Source organism: Pongo abelii, chromosome 19, assembly GCF_028885655.2.
Source record: "Pongo abelii isolate AG06213 chromosome 19, NHGRI_mPonAbe1-v2.0_pri, whole genome shotgun sequence".
NCBI lineage: Eukaryota > Metazoa > Chordata > Mammalia > Primates > Hominidae > Pongo > Pongo abelii.
The window spans coordinates 84,417,330-84,439,652 of NC_072004.2; the positions used below are offsets into that span (position 1 = coordinate 84,417,330).

General features: G+C 37.6%; 2 protein-coding genes across 4 annotated transcripts in view; both read right to left on the reverse strand.

Moving 5' to 3' along the window:
• Positions 1 to 9,414, reverse strand: part of ABCA9 (ATP binding cassette subfamily A member 9) — a 96,584-nt gene extending 87,170 nt beyond the window's left edge. For all 3 annotated transcript variants that reach the window (XM_024234772.3, XM_063718260.1, XM_063718258.1), the window contains exon 1: positions 1,172 to 9,414. The gene's annotated coding sequence lies outside the window, so the exon portion shown is untranslated. The remainder of the gene's footprint in view (positions 1 to 1,171) is intronic.
• A 309-nt stretch (positions 9,415 to 9,723) lies between these two features.
• Positions 9,724 to 22,323, reverse strand: part of ABCA6 (ATP binding cassette subfamily A member 6) — a 62,790-nt gene continuing 50,190 nt past the window's right edge. The window contains exons 27-39 of the mRNA XM_024234773.3: positions 21,408 to 21,485; positions 20,115 to 20,206; positions 19,301 to 19,421; positions 18,575 to 18,692; positions 17,559 to 17,650; positions 16,968 to 17,122; positions 16,374 to 16,449; positions 16,203 to 16,297; positions 15,159 to 15,278; positions 14,824 to 14,964; positions 13,008 to 13,087; positions 11,151 to 11,206; positions 9,724 to 11,014 (exon numbers count right to left, since the gene is read on the reverse strand). Of these exons, the coding sequence (XP_024090541.3) occupies positions 10,913 to 11,014; positions 11,151 to 11,206; positions 13,008 to 13,087; positions 14,824 to 14,964; positions 15,159 to 15,278; positions 16,203 to 16,297; positions 16,374 to 16,449; positions 16,968 to 17,122; positions 17,559 to 17,650; positions 18,575 to 18,692; positions 19,301 to 19,421; positions 20,115 to 20,206; positions 21,408 to 21,485 (1,326 nt within the window). The 3' untranslated portion in view covers positions 9,724 to 10,912. The remainder of the gene's footprint in view (positions 11,015 to 11,150; positions 11,207 to 13,007; positions 13,088 to 14,823; positions 14,965 to 15,158; positions 15,279 to 16,202; positions 16,298 to 16,373; positions 16,450 to 16,967; positions 17,123 to 17,558; positions 17,651 to 18,574; positions 18,693 to 19,300; positions 19,422 to 20,114; positions 20,207 to 21,407; positions 21,486 to 22,323) is intronic.

Sequence of the window (22,323 nt, forward strand, 5' to 3'; positions counted from 1 at the left end):
TAGGTCTTTTTTCTCCAGAGAAATTATTTACTGTTACATAGGAATCTCAGGTGTTCAGCCTTTTTATAAACATTCAATGGAAACTTCAAACAAAAATTTATTTGGTCATCTAAACTTATTGTTTCCAATATACAATCATTATTCCTCTGAGCCCATCCTGGGAGTATTTTATGCAAGTTTTCTAGTGTACTTAGCATACAACTTAAAAAAACTTAAGAAGATATCAAGCCAGTTACTTTTCAATTTATTTGTACCAAAATACCACACAGTGGGATTTTGTAAGATAATAGCAAAATTTTTATTGCTATTTCTATTTCTACTGTTGAACTATGCTAATGTGAATGCTCCTTCAACAAGGAAATAAATAAAATGGTTAAATAAGTAACAAAAACAGAGATCACATTCAAAGAAAAATAAATATCCAGATGCCAGAAATGAAACAAGAAAACAAAGCTAAAAGGAGACTGCTATTTTAAGCCAGTAAGTTTTAGGGTGGTTTGGCAAAGGCTGATTGACAAACCAGCTAAAATATAACTCATGTGTAAGCATAAAATAGATATATCTTTACCCCAAAACACTGAGATTTCTATTTTATGGACATCTCTGAAAGAACTACTAATAAATACCTTCCAAGAAGAAAAAAAAAACTGAATCCAAAAAGAAGTAGTTGAATGCTAACAACTAATAAATATATTAGTGAACTAAATAAATATTGATTGTGCAAACTAATGATGATAATGACTGATGTGTGCAGGGGGCAGTATTAAACACAATGGACAACTCAAGTATCAAACAGCAGTTATATGGGAGGAGAGAGCCATGATCAGAGCTATGTTCCCTAAAAATCTTATAGTTTAAGAAGAGGACAAAGATATGATTAACTTTAAAACTGCATTCTTCAATAAGGTAGCCACTAGCCCCATGTGAGTATTTAAATGTAAATTTTAATTAATTAAAAAGCAATAAAATTTAAAATTCAATTTCTTCACCTCCAACATGTAAAGAGCATGGAAGTCATTATTCTCTTTCTTGCAGTAAGAACAAAGCTAAGCAAACTGAAAATCAGTGATGTTTCTTGGACCCATCAGAGATTGAGGTTTCAGGGCAAACTACAACCCTAAGATCCAGAAAAACGAGTGAATACAGAGAATCACAGCCAAGATCAGCTTACCTGGAGCAGAAATCACTAGAGCCAGAGATTGGTAGGACGGAATGCATAAATGGTAATTTTGATGAATTGCTGGAGGTTGAGTGTGGCCTGCAGTCGGGGGAGACATTCCTGGGGTCAGTACCCTTAAGAGGAAGAAGCAGGTGAGTGTAACTGGAGAAGGGCAAAGCCTGTGGGCCTCAAGGATCCATTCACCACTAGATCTGGTACCAAAGCAGGGGAAGAGGGTCTGACCTCCCCTTCCTTCTATCCTCAATCTGTTGCTGCTACTCCCTGTTGGATTAATCAAACCCAGCTGGAATCCAGGCATCAAAGAAGAGAATTGGTGATGCAGTACACAGTGGTCAGCTTCTTCTACAAGGGATGTGTTAGGGAAATAGAGAGTAAAGCCGGCACTAGATCTCTCTACGACAGCGTTGAAATAGTTTAGTTCTTTTTCCATTTTTCTTTTGATCCCTTCTTTTGTTTTATTCTGATCTTCCATTTTCATATTCATTAATCTGCTCCTAAATATAATCCTAATAAAAACCCAAGTTAATAGCTTGAAAAACAACCATATTATGATATTTTTAGCAAACTATGTCCATTTTAATACTTTTAAAACATTTATACTATATCTGATGTTGGTTACTCAGTATCTTGTAAACATTTCCATAACACTTAAGAAAACTTACAGTTTATCAAAAACACAAGCAAAGATTTCATTATATTGTTATCTAAAGTGGTTATATATATTGTCATGTTATTCATTTGAGCAAGACAGGAGAATTTATTGCTTGGGTTTTAGAAATAATTTAAATAAATTCAACTATCATTATAAAACAAATTTACATTTATAAAGCACTAATGGTTCCAGAATGAACAAATTATAGGTTATTTATCACAGGTTTGGAAATGTAACTCTTCAGATACAATTATATCTGTAAAATATACAGATAAAATATTTAATTACATAAAATGCTTATATAATAGATAAGAAAAAGATTAAAGCATAAATATAAATGAACAAAAAAATACAAAAATTTAAAAAATAAAATGCAGCTCCCGGGCAAGATGGCCGAAAGGGAACAGCCCTGGTCTGCAGCTCCTAGCGAGATCAACGCAGAAGACGGGTGATTTCTGCATTTCCAACTGAGGTACCCGGTTCATCTCACTGGGACTGGTTAGACAGTGGGTGTAGCCCATGGAGGGGGAGCAGAAGCAGGGTGGGCCGTTGCCTCACCCGGGAAGAACAAGGGGTCAAGGAACTCCCTCCCCTAGCCAAGGGAAGCGTGAGGGACTGTGCCTTGAGGGATGGTGCACTCCGGCCCAAATACTATGCTTTTCCCATGGTCTTCACAACCCACAGACCAGGAGATTCTCTTGGGTGCATACACCACCAGGGCCCTGAGTTTCAAGTACAAAGCTGGGTGGCCATTTGGGCAGACACCGAGCTAGCTGCAGGAATTTTTTTTGTACCCCAGTGGCACCTGGAACGCCAGTGAGACAGAACCGTTCACTCACCAGGAAAGGGGGCTGAAGCCAGGGAACCAAGTGGTCTAGCTCAGCAGATCACACCTTCACAGAGCCCAGCAATGTCAGATCCACTAGATTGAAATTCTCACTGCCAGCACAGCAGTCTGAAGTCGACCTGGGGTGCTCGAGCTTGGTGAAGGGAGGGGTATCTGCCATTACTAAGGCTTGAATAGGTGGTTTTCCTCACACAGTGTAAACAAAGCTGCCAGGAAGTTCAAACTGGGTGGAGCCCACCACAGCTCAGCAAAGCCACTATAGCCAGACTGCCCCTCTAGATTCCTCCTCTCTGGGCAGGGCATCTCTGAAAGAAAGGCAGCAGCCCCAATCAGGGGCTTATAGATAAAACTCTGATCTCCCTGGGACAGAGCACCTGGGAGAAGGGGCAGCTGTGGGCACAGCTTCAGCAGACTTAAATGTTCCTCCCTGCTGGCTCTGAAGAGAGCAGTGGATCTCTCAGCACAGTGCTCGAGCTCTGCTAAGGGACAGACTGCCTACTCAAGTGAGTCCCTAACCCCTGTGCCTTCTGACAGAGAGACACCTCCCAGCAGGGGTTGACAGACAGTTCATACAGAAGAGCCCAGCTGGCATCTGGCGGGTGCCCCTCTGGGACGAAGCTTCCAGAGGAAGGAGCAGGCAGCAATTTTTGCTGTTCTGCAGCCTCCGCTAGTGATACTCAGGCAAACAGGGTCTGGAGTGGACCCCCAGCAAACTCCAGTAGACCTGCAGAAGAGAGGCCTGACTGTGAGAAGGAAAACTAACAAACAGAAAGCAATAGCATCAACATCAACAAAAAGGACGACCACGCAAAAACTCCATCCAAAGGTCACCAACAGCAAAGACCAAAGGTAGATAAATCCACGAAGATGAGGAAAAACCAGTGCAAAAAGGCTGAAAATTCAAAAAACCAGAATGCCTATTCTCCTCCAAAAAATCAAAACTCCTTGCCAGCAAGGGAACAAAACTGGATAGAGAATGAGTTTAATGAATTGACAGAAGTAGGCTTCTGAAGGTGAGTAATAACAAACTCCTTCGAGCTAAAAGAGCATGTTCTAACCTAATGCAAGGAAGCTAAGAACCTTGATAAAAGTTTAGAGGAATTGCTAACTAGAATAACTAGTTTAGAGAAGAACATAAATGACCTGAAGAAGCTGAAAAACACAGCATGAGAACTTTGTGAAGCATACACAAGTATTAATAGCTGAATTGATCAAGCGGGAGAAAGGATATCAAAGATTGGAGATCAACTTAATGAAATAAAGCATGAAGACAAGATTAGAGAAAAAAGAATAGAAAGGAATGAACAAAGTCTCCAAGAAATATGAGACTATGTGAAAAGACCAAACCTACATTTTATTGGTGTACCTGAAAGTGACGGGGAGAATGGAACCAAGTTGGGAAGCACTCTTTGGGATATTAACCAGGAGAACTTCACCAATCTAGCAAGACAGGCCAACATTCAAATTCAGGAAATACAGAGAACACCACAAAGATACTCTTCGAGAAGAGCAACCCCAAGACCCATAATCGTCAGATTAACCAAGGTTGAAATGAGGGAAAAAATGTTAAGGGCAGCCAGAGAGAAAGGTCTGTTTACTCACAAAGGGAAGCCCATCAGACTAACAGTGGATCTCTTGGCAGAAACCCTAGAGGCCAGAAGAGAGTGGGGGACAATATTCAACATTCTTAAAGAAAAGAATTTTCAACCCAGAATTTCATATCCAGCCAAACTGAATTTCATAAGTGAAGGAGAAATAAAACCCTTTATAGACAAGCAAATGCTGAGGGATTTTGTCACCACCAGGCCTGCCTTACAAGAGCTCCTGAAGGAAGCACTAAATATGGAAAGGAAAAACTGGTACCAGCCACTGCAAAAACAAACCAAAATGGAAAGACCATCAACACTATGAAGAAACTGCATCAACTAATGGGCAAAATAACCAGCTAGCATCATAATGACAGGATCAAATTCACACATAACAATATTAACCTTAAATGTAAACGGGCTAAATGCCCCCAATTAAAAGACACAGACTGGCAAATTGGATAAAGAGCCAAGACTTATCAGTCAGTGTGCTGTATTCAGGATGCATCTCACATGCAAAGACACACATAGGCTCAAAATGAAGGGATGGAGGAATATTTAGCAAGCAAATGGAAAGCAAAAAAAAGCAGGGGCTGCAATCCTAGTCTCTGATAAAACAGATTTTAAACAAAAAAAGATCAAAAGACACAAAGAAGGGCATTACATAATGGTAAAGGGATCAATGCAACAAGAAGAGATAACTATCCTAAATATATATGCATCCAATACAGGAGCACCCAGATTCATAAAGCGAGTTCTTAGAGACCTACAAAGAGACTTAGACTTTCACACTATAACAGTGGCAGACTTTAACACTGCATTGTCAATATTAGACAGATCAACAAGACAGAAAATTAACAAGGATATTCAGGACGTGAACTCAGCTCTGACCAAGCAGACCTAATAGACATCTACAGAACTCTCCACCCCAAATCAACAGAAATTACATCCTTCTCAGCACCGCACAGCACTTACTCTAAAATCGACCACATAATTGGAAGTAAAACACTCCTCAGCAAATGCAAAAGAATGGAAATCATAACAAACAGTCTCTCAGACGACAGTGCAATCAAATTAGAACTCAGGATTAAGAAATTCACTCAAAACTGCACAACTACATGGAAACTGAACAACCTGCTCCTGAATGACTACTGGGTACATAACAAAATTAAGGCAGAAATAAATAAGTTCTTTGAAACCAGTGAGAACAAAGACACAACATACCTGAATCTCTGGGACAGCTACAGCAGTGTTTAGAGGGAAATTTATAGCACTAAATGCCCACACAAGAAAGCAGCAAAGATCTAAAATTGACACCCTAACATTACAATTAAAAGAACTAGAGAAGCAAGAGCAAACAAATTCAAAAGCTAGCAGAAGACACGAAATAACTAAGATCAGAGTAAAACTGAAGGAGACAGAGACAGTCTTAAACTCCTGGGCTTAAAACAATCCTCCCACCTCAGCCTCCTGGGTAGCTTGGACCACAAGCACATACCACCTAGCTAACTTTTACTTTTTTTTTTTGTAGTTTGTAGTGATAGGGTCTTGCTATGTCGCCCAGGATGGTCTTGAACTCCTGGTCCCAAGTGATCTTCCCACCTCATCCTCCCAAAGCATTAGGATTACAGGTATGAGCCATCATGCCTGGCCTCTTTTCTTATTATGCTTTAACCAGGTACCGTGATTTATCACCTGGTTTTCTTAGCTCTTGTGAAGATCTTTTTGTGGATAGTTATTCAAATAGACGTTTTTATAGAAGGACAATCACTGGTGAGAACTATTCTACCATCTTGCTCCATTATCTCCTTGACATGGTGATTCTTTTATTCAATTTTATATAATTTCTATATTTTTCTCTATTATACAAATTTTCTTCATTGACTATAAAAATATTTTTATTTTTATTTTTATAATTTCAACTTTTATTTTAGATTCAGGAGGTACATGTGAAGGTTTGTTACATGAGTATATTGCATGATGCTGTGTTTGGGATACAAATGATCTAGTCACCCAGACAGTGAGTATAGTAAACAATTGTTAGTTTCTCCTTGTCTCCCTCCCTTGTCTATTAGTTCCCTGGGGGACTATTGTTGCCATCTTTATGTCCATGGATACTCAATATTTAGCTCCCACTTATAAATGAGAACATGTGGTATTTGGTTTTCTGTTCCTGCATTACTACGATTAGAATAATGGCTTCTAGCTGTGTCCATGTTGTTGCAAAGGACATGATTTTGTTCCTTTTTATGGCTGAGTGTATTTTTTGGCTGGGTATTCCTTTTTATTCCAGGGTATATATGTACTACATTTCCTTTATCCAATCCACCACTGACGGGCATCTCGGTTGATTCCATGTCTTTGCTGTTGTGAATACTGCTGTGATGAGCATATGAGGTCATGTTTTTTTTGGAAATTTATCCATTTCCTCTAGGTTTTCTAGTTTGTGTGCATTTTCCTTTGGTTATATACCCAATAATGGGATTGCTGGGTCAAATGGTAGTTCTATTTTAAGTTCTTTGAGAAATCTCTAAACTGCTTTCCACAGTGGCAGTGTTCCCTTTTCTCCACAGCCTTGCTGGTATCTGCTGTTTTTTAACTTCTTAATAATAACAATTCTGTCTGGTGTAATATGGTATCTCATTGTGGATTTGATTTGCATTTCTCTGATGATTAGCAATGTTGAGCATTTTTTCATGTTTGTTGACTGCTTGTATGTCTTCCTTTGAGAAGTGTCTGTTCATGTTTTTGACCACTTTTTAATGGGATTATTGGTTTTTTGCTTGTTGAAATAAGTTCCTTATAGATTCTTGATATTTGACCTTTGTCAGATGAATAGGTTATGAATATATTCTCCTGTTCTCTAGGTTTTCTGTTTACTCTGTTGATAGTTTCTTTTGCTGTGCAGAAGTTCTTTAGTTTACTTAGGTCCCGCTTGTCCATTTTTGGTTTTGTTGCAATTGCTTTTGAGGACTTAGTCATAAATTCTTTCCTAAGGCAGATGTCCAGAATGGTGTTTCCTAGGTTTTCTCATAGGATTCTTACAGTTTGAAGTCTTAGGTTTAAATCTTTGATTCATCTTGAGTTAAATTTTGTATACGGTGAAAGGTGGGGGTCCACTTTGATTATTCGGCATATTGCTAGCTAACTATCCTAGCACCATTTATTAAATATGGAGTCCTTTCCCAATTGCTTATTTTGTCTGTTTGTCAAAGAACAGATGGCTATTGGTGTGTGGCTTTATTTCTGTGTTCTCTATTCTGTTCCATTGGTCTATATGCCTTTTTTGTACAAATATCATGCTGTTTTGGTTACCGTAGCCTTATAGTATAGTTTGAAGTCAAGTAATGTGATGCCTCCAGCTTTGTTCTTTTTGCTTATCATTGTTTCGGCCATTCACGCTTTTTAATATAAATTTTAAAATATTTTTTCTAATTCCATGAAAAATGACATTAATAGTTTGGTAGAAATAGTGTCAAATCAGTAGATTGCTTTGGGGAGTATGGCCATTTTAACTATATTATTTCAATACATAAGCATGTCATATTTTTCTGTGTCATCTATGATTTCTTTCAGCAGTGTTTTATAATTCTTCTTACAGAGATCTTTCACCTCCTTGGTTAGATAAGTTAGATGTATTCCTAGGAATTTATTTTTTGTGTGGCCATCTATTTGGATATTTTTATTTCCTTTTCTTGCATCATTACTCTGGCAAGAACTTCAGTACTATGTTGAATAGGAGTGGTGAAAGTGAGCATCCTTGTCTTGTTCCAGTTCTCAAGGGGAATGGTTCCATCTTTTGCCCATTCAGTATAATGTTGGCTATGGGTTTGTCATTGATGGCTCCTATTATTTTGAGGTAAGTTCCTTCAATGCCTATTTTGTTGAGGGTTTTTATCATGAAGGGATGCTGGATTTAATCGTAGGCTTTTCCCACATCTAATGATATACTCATATGGTTTTATTTTTAATTCTCTTTATGTGGTAAATCACATTTATTGATTTGTGTATGTTGAACCAACCTTGTATCCCAGGAATTAAGGCAAGTTAATCATGGTAAACTAAATTCTGATGTGCTGTTAAATTCAGTTTGCTTACATTTTGCTGAAGATATTTGTATCTATATTCATCAGGGATATTGTTCTGTAGTTTTCTTTGTTGTGTCTTTGCCAGGTTCTGGTATTAGGGTGATGCTGGCTTCATAAAATGAGTTAGGGAGTAGTCCCTCATCTGTGAATTTTTAGAATAGTTTCAGTAAAATTGCTCAGCTCTTTTTTGTAAGTCTGATAGAATTCAGTTGTGAATCCATCTGGTCTGGGTCTTTTCTTGGTTGGTAGGTTTTTCATTACTGGTTCAATTCTGGAACTTGGTATTGGTCTGCTAGCGTTTCAATTTCTTCCTGGTCGGATCTTGGGAGATTGCGTGTTTCCAGGAATTTATCCATTTCCTCTAGATTTTCTAGTTTGTGTGCATAGAGGTGTTCATAATAGTCTCAGAGGATCTTTTGTATTTCTGTGGGATCAGTTGTAATGTCGCCTTTGTCATTTCTGATTGTGCTTATTTGGATTTTCTCTCTTTTTTTTTTTCTTTTTTAGTCTAGCTAGTTGTCTATCGATCTTGTTTATCTGTTCAAAAAACCAATTTTTGGTTTCACTTATTCTTCGTGTGGAATTTTGGGCCTCAATTTTGTTAGTTCTGCACTGATTTTAGTTATTTCTTTTCTTCTGCTAGTTTTGGGATTTTGTTCTTGTTCTTCTAGTTCCACCAGGTGTTATGTTAGAATGTTAATTTTACATCTTTCTAACTTTTTGAAGTAGGTATTTAGTGCTACAAACTTCCCTCTTACCACTGCTTTTGCTGCATTCCAGAGATTTTGGTATGTTGTATCTCTGTTTTCATTTATTTCAAAAAATTTTTTTTATTTCTGCCTTAATTTCATCATTTACCGAAAAGTCATTCAGGAGAAAGTTTTTAAATTTCCATGTAATTCCATGATTTGGGGAGATCTTCTTGGTATTGCTATTTTTATTCTACTGTGGTCTGAGAGTATGGTTGGTATGATTTTAACTTTTTAAAATGTATTGAGATTTGCTTTTATGTCTGAGCATGTGGCCAATCTTGGAGTATGTTCTGTGTGCAGATGAGAAGAATGTATATATTCTGTGCTGATCAGTGAAGTGTTCTCTAGATGCCTATTAGGTCCAATTGGTCAAGTGTCAAATTGAAGTCCAAAATTTCTTGTTAGTTTTCTACCTCAATGGTCAGTTTAACACTGTCAATGGGGTGTTGAAGTTTCCTATTACCATTGTTTGGCTCTCTAAGTCTTTTCATAGGTCTAGAAATCATTGTTTTAAGAATCTGGGTGCTCCAATGTTGGGTGCATATACATTTAGGATAGTTAACTCCTCTTGTTGAATTGAACCCCTTATTATCCAAAAAATCACAGAAGGAATACTGCTTGGTCTTTGAATTTTTTTTGTGTGATATTCAGAATGAAATAGCTATTTTTAAGGGAAAGAATAAAGTAATATGTTAAACTGACAGATATTTTAAAAATTAAATAATATAAAAATATGTGGAAAATATATAGATATACATACATGCACATACACTTATATAAGGGAGAAGTCATTTTAAAAAATATCTAATCCCATAAAACTATTCAAAGATGACAAGGAAAATTAGCACCCCCTGAAAACAATAAGTTAATGTTGTTAAGAGTATTCAAAATTTTTAAAATCTGAACAAATACTACTGTGACTCCCTTTATTTTCAAAAGGTATAATGGAACTACTTTTCAACATGAGTGCTTGTCTACTTGTGTGTCCAAGGACCTCCTAATACTTGTGAGGTTTTTTGGGTTTTGTTTTTTTGTTTTTTTGTTTTTTTTTTTTTTGATAGAGTCTCACTCTGTCACCCAGGCTGGAGTGCACTGGCACAATGGCTCACTGCAACCTCTGCTTCCCAGGTTCAAGCAATTCTCCTCCCTCAGCCTCCCGAATAGCTGGGACTACAGGCAAATGCTAACACCTGGCTAATTTTTGTATTTTTATTAGAGACGGGGTTTCACCATATTGGCCAGGCTAGTCTCGAACTCCTGACCTTGTGATCCACCTGCCTCGGCCTCCCAAAGTGCTGGGATTACAGGCATGAGCCACTGCACCCGGCCCCATACTTGTGAGTTTTAAAGCAATTTCTGGAACACTTTCAGAAGACTCTTGAGTTGTACTTGCTTATAAAAGAAAACCTGTATACCTGTTGTATCATGAACTGGTGTGAAGTAGTCATGCGACTCTTGGCTACTGAATATACCCTTCACATATTTCAGCAAGAGAATGTTTTTAGTAAAAGGTAAAAGAGTCATATTTTTTAAAAATTCTAAGTTTATATAGTTTTATTTCCACAATACCCAGTGCCTGACTCTTTGGGTGACTTTACTAATATTTTGTATTGCCTTTGTCACAGGTTTGTTATCACCCCTATGTTTGAGAGGAAGAATAGTTTTAAAAGCTAGGTATTTATTAACTAAATATACAAAATATACCTGATGTTAATTTTAAATGATCTTTAAAATTAAACATACTATTAATTATTACATAAAACATAAGTTTATAGGAGATCAACAAAAAATTACTAGGTTTGAGGTTTTAAGGTTCATCTGAATGAGGGAGGAGTTTCCATCTCATTGTTGTATCAATTTCTTCATCAAAATTTCCTACTTCCTGTTCTTTAGAAAGCTCTAAGAATACCTAATTAGGAGACAAAGAAGAAGGAAAGAAGGAAGAGAGATTATCAAGTTGTTGGTCTTCCAAATGAACAGGAAAATGCATGTTGCTTTCATGTGAAATTTAGCAGGATGATACAAAGTCAAACCAGTTGACTTACCTTCTCCAATGTGCACTGAGAAAGGCTGTATTCTTCCAGGTTAAAGTTATGCTTCACTGAAGGAAAAAAAAAGACTAGTATTAATAGTAGATGCTTACAATTTATTACCAAGAATTTTTTCAAAATCATAAAGAATAAAAATGTAAATCATTAATATAAATAAAGCTGAATAAGCCAATGCTTGATGTAAGGATGAAATAATGAAAGCCATACAGAATTAATATAAATATATACTATATTAATACTGATGTTATCGTTTCCTCATATTATGTTTCAATAATATTTGTTTTGGTATTGCTTGCATATGTCTTTGGAAGATATATATGTTCCTTGAAGAACTACATCATTGATCAAAATATTCTTACACATGAGGAAGATCCTATCCCATCCTCTTTAAGAGAACTCAAAACTCCCTTCAGCTGGTTCATCTGTTATATCACCTCTCTGCTGGACTTCCCCACCAAAAAGTCTGCATGACAGTTGTCACCAGATTCACATATCCCCATGTGCATACTTCACCATTTATACACTAAGAATCTGCTATGTGTGAGGCACTCTTAGATGCCAGAAATAGAACAGTCAAGAAAATAGACAAATACTCCTGCCTTGATATAGTTTGCATTTTAGTGGGAGGAATTAGTGACATTAAATACACAAGCACTTACATATATGATAAAGTTAATGATGATAGTGGCTTTAAAGAAAAATAAAGCTGGTAAAAATAAATAGGGAGCACTAGGCACTCTTTTTTACCGGCTGGTCAGAGAAGGCCACACTAATAACGTAATAATTGAACCAACGTCTGAAAATGGGAGGAGGAAGCCTGGATGTTTAGGAAGGAGAATTCCAGGAAGAAGGATTAGCAAGTACAAAGTCCTGAGGCAGGAGCTTATATGTCTGGCAGCATTTAGGAAGAACTAGAAAGTCATCTGTCTAGCATGGAAGGAACAAAGCAGAGATACATATTATGATATATATTATGTCAAACACAATGAGCTAGGCACTGTCCTAGGCACGTAAAATATTTACTCACTTAATCCTAACAACATGGCCAAGTGGGCACTAATAGTGTCCATCATAGTAGAGCCGAACCATCTAGATATGCAGGGACTGAGTACCTCACCCAATGTCACCCAGCTAGTAAGCACCATGCCTGGGCTGAGAACCCAGAAGGATGGGCTCTAAAGTTTGAGCTCTTCACCATTATGCTGTCCTGAGAAATTACACCCAATGGTCTGCTGTTGGGAATGAAGGGGTTGAAAGCAGAGAAAATGATGACAGGAGAGAGAGTGTGGACAATTACAATCAGCAAAAGGAGTTACACACAATGCAGGGGACAGTCGAAGCTATCATTCAAATAGGAAGGCCAAATACACTTGCACAGACACAAGGAGGTTGATGGATAGATGGAAACTTTCTCTGTTGCTTCTATTTTATTAGTGAAATATAAAGGGCATCAACTGAGGGAGAAAAGTGGGAAGGAGGTGGATATGTAAGGAAAGAAAGGGAGTAAAGTAATAATTTGGGACACTTGGTGTGAATGGATTATATACATATAGGCAAAGCAGGCCACACAGAGGGGCTTTTAGAGGGGGATGCCATGGTTTCACAGTAAGAACAGTTACGCATGTGTGTTTCCTGCAGCTTCGGTCCCTGCACTGGAGATTAACCTCTTTTCACAGAGTCAGAGTAACCTAAATTGGGGTTAAATCTCACCATTACCTACCACTGGAATTCTTAAAAATCATGCCCTACGGCCCTATTTTAAAAAATTGTTACACAATTAGCTTCCATTAAATTATTATTTTAGTATTAGTTGATTCTTCAAAAGATTTATTTGAATATGGTCACTCTTACCTGCCTCTAATTTGTGAAAGGTCTGTGATAGAGGGTAAACGTCTGCCATGGGCAGCTTATAGGTTAACAAGGAGGAATACCTGAAAATAGGAAGATGAAGAATTCAGCTCTGAGTTTCAAGGGGAGAAAATGAGCATCAGAATAAATATTGATATTACCAACAATTTTCTTCTTAAAATAAAAGTAATGCAAATTAATGTATGGCTTAAATATGAAATCACAGCATTGTTTTGAATTGCTTTTTGGTATCTGGCTGTTGCAGACAGCTCTCCTGGTAATAACTCAGCATAATTATATATGTGCTCAGCTTATGCAAAACCTTCGCTTGTTGAAAATCAGGTATTCTGAACTATTCCCTTTGATTAGTTTGAATTAGGTTGGGAATTAACCCCAAAATAAATGTTCATCTTTGTCATCAGAAAGCTAATTCATTGTTTTGTTTTTTTAATGAATGAATTTTTTCTTTATTTCTTACATTTCCAGCAATTTGCTTTACATTTACAATGGAAAACATAAACATTTAAACAAAAGTAAATTCAGGACTATTTTCTAAAACCATAAATAGTGGCAAATCTTGGAGATGGAGGTTGATATTGGCGAAAGATCTGTAAGGAAGACATATTTATTCTGAAGGCTCTTTCTAGGCCCTAGGGCCATCTGGAAGTAAGGAAATCAATAGAGCTTGGGCTGCCAATGAAAAAACCTCAGAATCTCCTTTATTCTCCCTTCTCCCAGAAGTCTAACTTGTAAAGAATAATATGAGGTTGGGAGAGTTGGAGATTGCAGTAGAGGAAGGACATAAAACACTTTAACTAAATACTTCCCTGACCTCTAAGGAAGAGCCGTAATTGATTTGGGGCATCTTGCTTCCGTGTGCTACTTCTGGCTGTAAACCCTCATGCCCTATTCCCAGCTTATTCCCAAACAGGGGTTTGGTGCTCCCAGGTGGCACTAAGGTTGACCAGATGTCCAGGATTGGCCCTTTTTAGACCAGCCACTGCTCTTTATGTTTTATCATTTTTGATCTTCCCACCTATATCAGAACCACTTCTCCGATTTGTGACACCAAACGTCTGGGAATGGGACAAAGTTACATGTTCTGATACCTATCTTAGAAAATTTAATTACATTTACATTGTGCTAAAATAAAATAGTAGCTTTTATGTCCTATTTTTTGATGTGCTTATCTCTCCACGGGAATTTCAAATTCAGTTTCTGCTCCACCTTCTTGCCCTCCCTCAAATAACGTACAGACATAGACAAACACACACACACACACACACACACACACACACACACACAGAGAGAGAGAGATGTGGGCATGCACACACACATACACACATACCCCTTTCCACTCTCTATTTTAAGATATGAAAATTCCATTAAAGAGAGACTGTTTATCTCAATTGCCATTTGTTTCCTACGGGGAAAATTCACCCTAAATATTTACATCTTTTAAATTTTAAATATTTATATATGTTAAGCATTTATGAGGAGGCCCAGAAAGGACACCATTGTGGTTCTGTGTGGGTTTGAGTCATTAGAAGTTCCTTCTCCCAAGTCTTTCCAAGTCCCCCTCTGGAGCTGGGGATCAGCCTGGGATGGCCAAGGAGAGTGTGCCTGGGGCTGCCCCACGGGACACAGCTTCCTGAGCAGGTCTCAATCTCTTATAATCTGGAATACTGAACAAATCCGTTTCTGAAGTCCCTAACTTTTATTATGAAGCCAAATCACTATGAAGTTCTCACATAGCAAAAAGGAAACCACTGAGTAGATAAAGCCTCCATATTTCTCCATAATCAAAAGCCCGTCTCACCTTTCCTGCCCTGCAGCCTGTGGGAAAAGCTTCAGAATCTCAGTGTGGACCAAAGTCACTTGAGAAGGTTCCTTCACTTTTAGCTCTAGAATGTAATCCTTGCCAAGTTTGTTTTTCAGGTGTTGGATGGAGCCAATGCATCTATAGGCAAGAAAGAGAATATTGGAAAAAATATTGCCTTTAATTTTTAATGTTATTCTTAAATTTCAAATGTAGAAGAAAAGGTGTCACCAAGGAAGCCAAATGGAAGGGCTCCAGCCACACACAGGGATTTTGCCCTTTCCATGGGAAATCTCATTTTGAGCATCAGATGCAGGCTTTGGAGAGACACCCACCTAAGCCTTCCAGACACCATGATGGCCACACGGTCACACAAGGCCTCTGCCTCAGCCAGGTTATGGGTGGTCAGGAGGACACCTCTTTCTGTGTTTTTAACGACTGCCTGGATTGCCTGCCTGAAGTAAGCAAAAAAATTAACTGTATTTAAAATAACTAAGTGCAGAACAAAAACAAGATAAAATACAATATATGAATCATATTCAGATCCTAATGCAAAAAAATAGTGCAATGTAAGTACTGACTAGGTTTTTGATGACATAAATAACATTTTTAAGTATTTTTAGATGTGCTAATCATATTGTAGTTATCTTCTGAAGATACTAACTGAAATATTTATAAATTAAAGAATATGCTGCTTTGTATTTCCTTCAAAATAGTTGGAGGGTGGAGAAAGGAAGTGGGTGGAGATATAGATGAAAGGAGATTGGTTCTATTGATACCTGCTGAAACTTGTCCATGGGAATAATGGATTCATAAGTGATTCTCTACATTTGTATAAAATTGCCATAACAAAGTTTTTGTTAAAGTTGGAAAAGTATTGGACAGTGACAAGTATGAAACTAGATTGAAGATTTTATTATTCCAAAGGGTAAATCCTAGATGGGAAAGTAAGTAAAAGAATAAACCCGAGAAAAACTGGAGGAACAAATTTGATAGGTCACATTAAAAAGGAAAAAAAAAAAACCAGGAAAATTGTGTCAGGAAGTTAATAGTCTCCCAGGAAACAAAGTAGAAGGAAAAAAAGAGGAAACAGTTACAGACATCTCAATAATTAAAAGGCAAAATATTTTTGTATTTTAACAGTCCACATTAAAAACCTAAAACCCCAAGAAAATGTTGGGTCTTTTTAACCTGAATACCACGTGAACATCATGCAGATTAGATCATCTACTGGTTAAATATTTGTTTTCCTGATAATATAAGTTATGTCCACTGAATCAGGAACCAGTGGGTTTGAGGGCTGATTTTCCAAGATCAGTTAAAATATGCAACCTTCCCTAATGGACATGCTCGCAGCTCTGGGGTATAATGATGCTCACCACATTTGCTGCTGCCCTGTGGGGTCTATGCCTGTAGATGGTTCATCCAGGAGCAAGACAGGTGAGTTTCCCAGGAGGCTCAGCACAAAACACAACTAGAACGCAGAAAAACACACCTGTTTGCTGCCACACCACACCAGCTCTCCATAGAGCATCACACACAGCACATACCTTTCTCATGGTTCCTGCTGTTAATTTCTGCACAGGAACATTCAACTGCTCGTGCAGTTTGAAAGCACTCACTAATCTGACAGAAAATAGAATGAGAATATCTGGTCAGACAAGGTTTTTGGAAAATCCAAGCACACAGAACAGTAACAGCATTAGAGGGAAGTTTAGCAATATTATTGTCAAAATCCTAACTCATGATTTTAAAAAAGAGATTGGTTTATTTTAGAACATGAAAGATTTTTTTTTTTTTGCCTCATAAACAGTTTTAGGAAAAACTAGAATTCTGAATGAGAAACTGACAATGGATGATTATTTCATTTCCAGGTTTTTTAAATTAGAAAACTGAAATGGATGACGATTCATGGTGATTCGTTCACTTATTCCTTGTCAGTTATTTTATACAATCATTTTTTAAAGATCTCTCATTCAGGGATGCAGGAAGTCAGGTCTTGTCCCTCATCCCTGCTCTGCCACTGACACTCTGGAAAGGTGGAGATAGCATATTCACTCTCCGTTCTTTATTAGTGAATTCATCATCAGTGCTACAGTCTCCCTGCATTCTGACACAAAGGAATCGCAGGGTCCCGTCTGTACCTTGTGATGGCGAGCCTCGCGTCCGCTTTCCTGAGCCCCTTGACGGCAGCATACACCTCCAGGTGCTCCCTCAACGTCAGCATGGGCCACAGCACGTTCTCCTGAGGGCAGTACCCCAGGTGGCCCAAAACTGAACTGTGGCCTTTCAGTTCCACCTAAAAAAATAAAAGAGCTTTAGAAAGGCATGCAGCCTTTATTCCAATAGTGTAATTACTCCAGAAACTAACATATATAAGCGTCTACATTGTTTAAGCATCAAATAAATACTACAGCAATTACTTCATATATTTATTACAGAAAATGATTTAAAGTACAAATATAAAAATATAGTTTTACATGCAAAGGGGAAAAGAGACCTAATAAGCTCAGGTAGTTCCTGAGAAACTGATGAGGAAAAGGTAATTAGTTTCTGGTAAGATTCCAAGTCCTGTTATAAACACCTGATGCCCAGTAAAAATTTAAAGAGGGGAAAAATAAAATTTATCCAAAGGCAAAAAAAAAAAAAAAGAAAAATAGTATAGTCTTACAAAGATATAATCTATACGTATCATGAAATTTCTGTTTTGGAAATGGAAACCATTTCCTCACTACCTCTCCAGCAGTTGGCTTTGTGATCCCAGATATCATTCTAATAGATGAACTTTTTCCAGCACCATTGGGTCCTAACAATCCCAAAATTTCACCTGAAAGAAAGAATCAGACTATCAATATTGGAAGTGAAATACTGAACAACATAAACCCTTTGCTCCAGTGAAATCTTCTGAGATCTCTGCACCCTTCAGTTAGTACCATTTTGAGATTGATAACATATATGTAATCCATGTCACCAAAGCATGTTCCTTATTTTCTGTAATTATGCCAAATGTTACTGCAAAGCTAATGAATTTGATGTCAATACATCTGTCCTTTTCCCTCCAGATTGCTTGTTTCAGTTGGAAATGTGTCCAACTGTTTTCCATAATAGATGGCTGATGCACTGAGTACATGTATGAATGATTCTCAAACTTGAGAAGTTAGGGATATTTTCTTCATCCCAAATTCAACCACCTCTGTCCAAGTTACCATCATCTTTCATCCCAACTGATATAAAAGCCTCTGAACTTGTCCCCACCAACCCAAACTGACAAACAATAGCCAATCTGTAATCTTTTCAAAATATAAATTAAATATGACACAAGTCAGCTAAAAACTCTCCAATGGTATTCCGCTAACTTGTATAAAACACAAACTCATTGCTGTTTTCAAAAGCTGTACCTAATCTGACGCTGCTCAACTCTATAGCTTTATCCCTTCCATTTATGGATGCGTTCACTGGCCTCTTGGCTAGAGACACAACCTTTCCAAATGTGTCTGAGTCCCTGCCCTCACTGTTTCCTCTACCTGGATGCTCTTTGTCTAGTTGCTTCATAATTATATTTCCAGAGTCTAAAACACTCCCTGGCACACTAATATATATATATATATATATATATACATATATATATATATGTATATATATATATATAAAATGAATGAATGCTTCAGCAAGTAAAACTGTGCCTATGACATAGACGTTCAGTAGGTAGTTCTAAAAATAATGGTAAGTTTTAAAAGGGATTATTACAGACCTTCTTGAACACAGAAAGAGATATTTCTTGCTGCTATTTTCTTCTTCCTCTTTGAAAAGCAACTTTTCTTCTGGCCTGCATATTCTTTGTGTAGACAGCTGGCAATTATAACAGGTTTCTAGAAGAGATGACAGCATGATTTTCCTCTTAAATTTCAGACACTTTAGGTCTCTGCTGGAACGTTTCATGCCTTATGTCATAAACCAAACCATATTTTGAGTTGAGAGTAATTCATGCTGCTAAATGTAATATGCATTCATTAATGTAGAAAATATTTCTTGCTTCTAAATAGACTGAGTTTCATGGAAGCAGCTCATTGTCTTGCCAGAAGAGGGGTGGCTAACCTCATGGAACCATCACATCTAAGTCATATAGAGTAACCCTTAAAATCTTAATCTCTATTTAGCATTCTTCAACAAATCTAACTTAAATTATTTAACTCATGAGGTCTTGTTTGGTCTTGCAATTATAGCCCTAATTATGAAAGCCCACTTTTCTCAAAAGAAAAATAAAACCATTAGGTTTTGTGTTCTTTTTAGCTTCTAGGACACTCCGAATAAGTGAAGTGCCTTGATTATGCAGATACTTCTTTGGAGTGTCCTGGACGCCTAATACAGAAATGCACCAAACTCCAGACTCACAAAATGAAACCCAGCGTATCAAATCCTGTTCTTGTCAGTTCTTGAATATCTCCATTAACATCCATTTTGCCCCTTGCTTTTTTACCTCATCTAAGACTGAAGTGGTCACAGCAGTTGCTGTTCTTATTCTTTCTGCTTGAACGTCTTCATCTTCATCTATGGGTTCTTCTGGATTTGGTTTAGCATCTCTACTTTGGGGGGAAATTCTACGGAGCAAATGAAATGCGTTACATGTGGTATTCTAGCTGTTAAAAGATGTGTCAAAACTCAGCATTCCTGTGATTTTACTACTGTCCTCTTCTCTAATGTGCAGGTGATGATGTGATGATGACTGTCAACATTGCTTCTGCTTTTGCCAGGAACTCCTGTCCCACTAGCCAGAATCCCTTTCTTGATGTTGTTGCCATTCTTCCAGTAAGAATCTTTGACCCTTTCAAATCTGTCAGCAGGTACTGCTCCTTTCTCTTTAAAATTCATGTCACTCTCATTTTCTCTACTCAGTCTGAGCCCACCTTCATCACACCAGATTTTTTTTCAACATCATTTACTGCTCACCCTTTCTACAGCCCTCCATTTTTAAAACACTCAACTATGTTGCTTAATCAATTCCTTCCCATCTTTTCTTTTCAAGGATGCACAATTATCTCAGAAGAGAGAATGGCATATTTGGGTCCTTATTAAATTTTGGATGGAGTGAAGGTTTCTTACAGCTGCCTACAGCCAGAACTCTGCCTGGGAGTTCTATCTCTTGGCAGTAAGGCAACAATCCACCTTCTCTAATGACAATCAGCATGTACTTCCATTGTAAATGTAAATCTGTATTAACAAGATGATAGCGCAGACAACATCTAGGAATGTTAAAATATGATATTAAGTGTAAAGTTAAATATCATCCCAACCTGAAAACAGGATCTTTTCGCATTCTTTTCTTTCCATATTTTAGTTCCATGCATCTTAGAACAAAAACGAATAGCAGAGTCTGAAAGTAGGGCTATGAGCAAAGAAATACAGTTATATTTAGGCATAAGTTCACAAATATTATTTAAACATTTGAATTAAGTTGGTGGTGGTTTGTCTTTGGGTAAATAGTTGTGAATCATTCTCATAAGTTTGGGGAGAAATGTAGCTATACATTCACAATCCGGGTTAGTGAAACCTGTTTCCTTTCTTCTCGCCACCCATATTCAGTTTGTAAGTAAATTCTATCTGCTCTAACTTCAAAATTATCCATAACCCAATAATTTCTCACCTCTACTCATGATACTCCCACCCAAGCCTAGGACATTATAATGTCTCACCTGGATTGTTGCAACCCCTTCCTACCTGGGCTATCTCTGCCCCTGTTGCTCTAAACATCTGTTCTCAACACAGTATCCTGAGCTACTTTTTTAATACGTAAGTCTGAACTTATCACTGTCTTAAAACCCTCCAATGACTCCTCCTCCATCACTCAGAGTAAAGTGAAAGCCTTTAGAGTAATCTAGATTACCCTGTGTAACCCTTTCTCCTGGCCTCTCACTTTATCCCATGACTTCCGTGGTCATCTTTCTTATCACTCTCTTCCTTGGTCATTCAGTCACAACCACACTGGCCTGGCTGACCCTGGAATGAGCCGGGGTCACTCTTGCCACTTCCTACTGAAGTGCTCTTCTCGAAGCCTTTCCTGACCACCCATCTGACACCACACATATTATCCATTTAGTTTATTATCCGTCTCCTCCCACCAGCATATAAGCTCCATGAGGACAGGGACTTCTGTCTTTATTTTCTCCTGTACCTAGAAAAGTACTGACACATAGGATTCAAAGACAGTAGTTCCCTTCAGCCTAAATACACCAAAATAATCATTTCCCCTTTCACTTTTATTATTCAATTCTTGCCTCTTTTATTATTCAAAGGGAGTAAGTTATATTGCATCTCTATTTTTTACAAGCTCTCTCAAATTTAGAGGAGGGATAGTAAACAGGATAAGCAAACAAAAAATTAATTTAATATTAAATTTTGGACACATGTAGCCAATCCAAGCATGCAAAAAGTAACTCTAAGGTTTAGAAACATGTCTGAAGGTAATTACTTTATCTAAGATCATAGAAAAACACTTTTAAAGTGGCACACTTTGGACAAGATCAGATTGTTATAGTGAATGACAGTCATCCAAAAGAATGTGTGCTGAGGTGGAAAGGCCTTCTTACTATGAAGCAGACTAGAAAATCAGTGGCACTCAATTCAAAATTTGCCTCTGGAAATTCTCTGTAGTGCTCCTGGTCTCTCTGAAAAGACAAAACAAAACACACCCACACTAATGATAATTCCTCTGCTTTATGATTTGAATTTAAATAATATAAAATTCACATACTGACTATTTTCCTCATCAAGCTCAATTTCTTTGTGTGCACTAGTGACAAAGTAATTCCCCACAGAGAAGAGAATCTCCTACTCAACTCTTACTGTCTCTCAATAAGCAAGTAACCTATGTCTGTTCCTGTCTTCCAATTCTTTTTTTAAAAAAAATTTGGTTTTAACATTTGCAGAAAGTCTACTGAAAGCATAGCAGAGAGTGGTGCTGGCACTGGTAAAATTTCTGGGGGTCGACAATATTTTTCTTAAGTGCCCCAGACAAGCCTTTTCAGCACCCCTTCTTATCCCAATGGTGACTATTTTCCCATAATGATAATTAGTTCCAGCACGTTATTCTTTCTTCATCAATCAGTTCATTCAGAAAGTTACTCATTCCTCCTATATAATACACGACAGATCTAGATGAATGTATTTCACCTTGCAGGTCTATTTAGGAGGAAAATGCTTTAAGCAAAGTGATTAGTTTCTAATCAAGAACTTCAGGCATTGCTCAGCCAATGGAGATGTATTTTTTGCAAATGGAAGGCTTTTCCAGTTCGCCAAGGACACCCTCGATTACGGAAGCCCTCTTTACTTTCCTTAAAGCCATTTCATCCAGAGTGGTACAGAGCTCCAAAAAGTGTGTTCTCCACTTAACTATCTTGCCCTGACTTCATCGTATACTTTTCTCCACTTGAAACACATTCAGTTTCTTTAATGCCTCCTGGCTTTTCCTGCTTCAGGGCCTTTGCTTTCCTCTGCAGAACATGC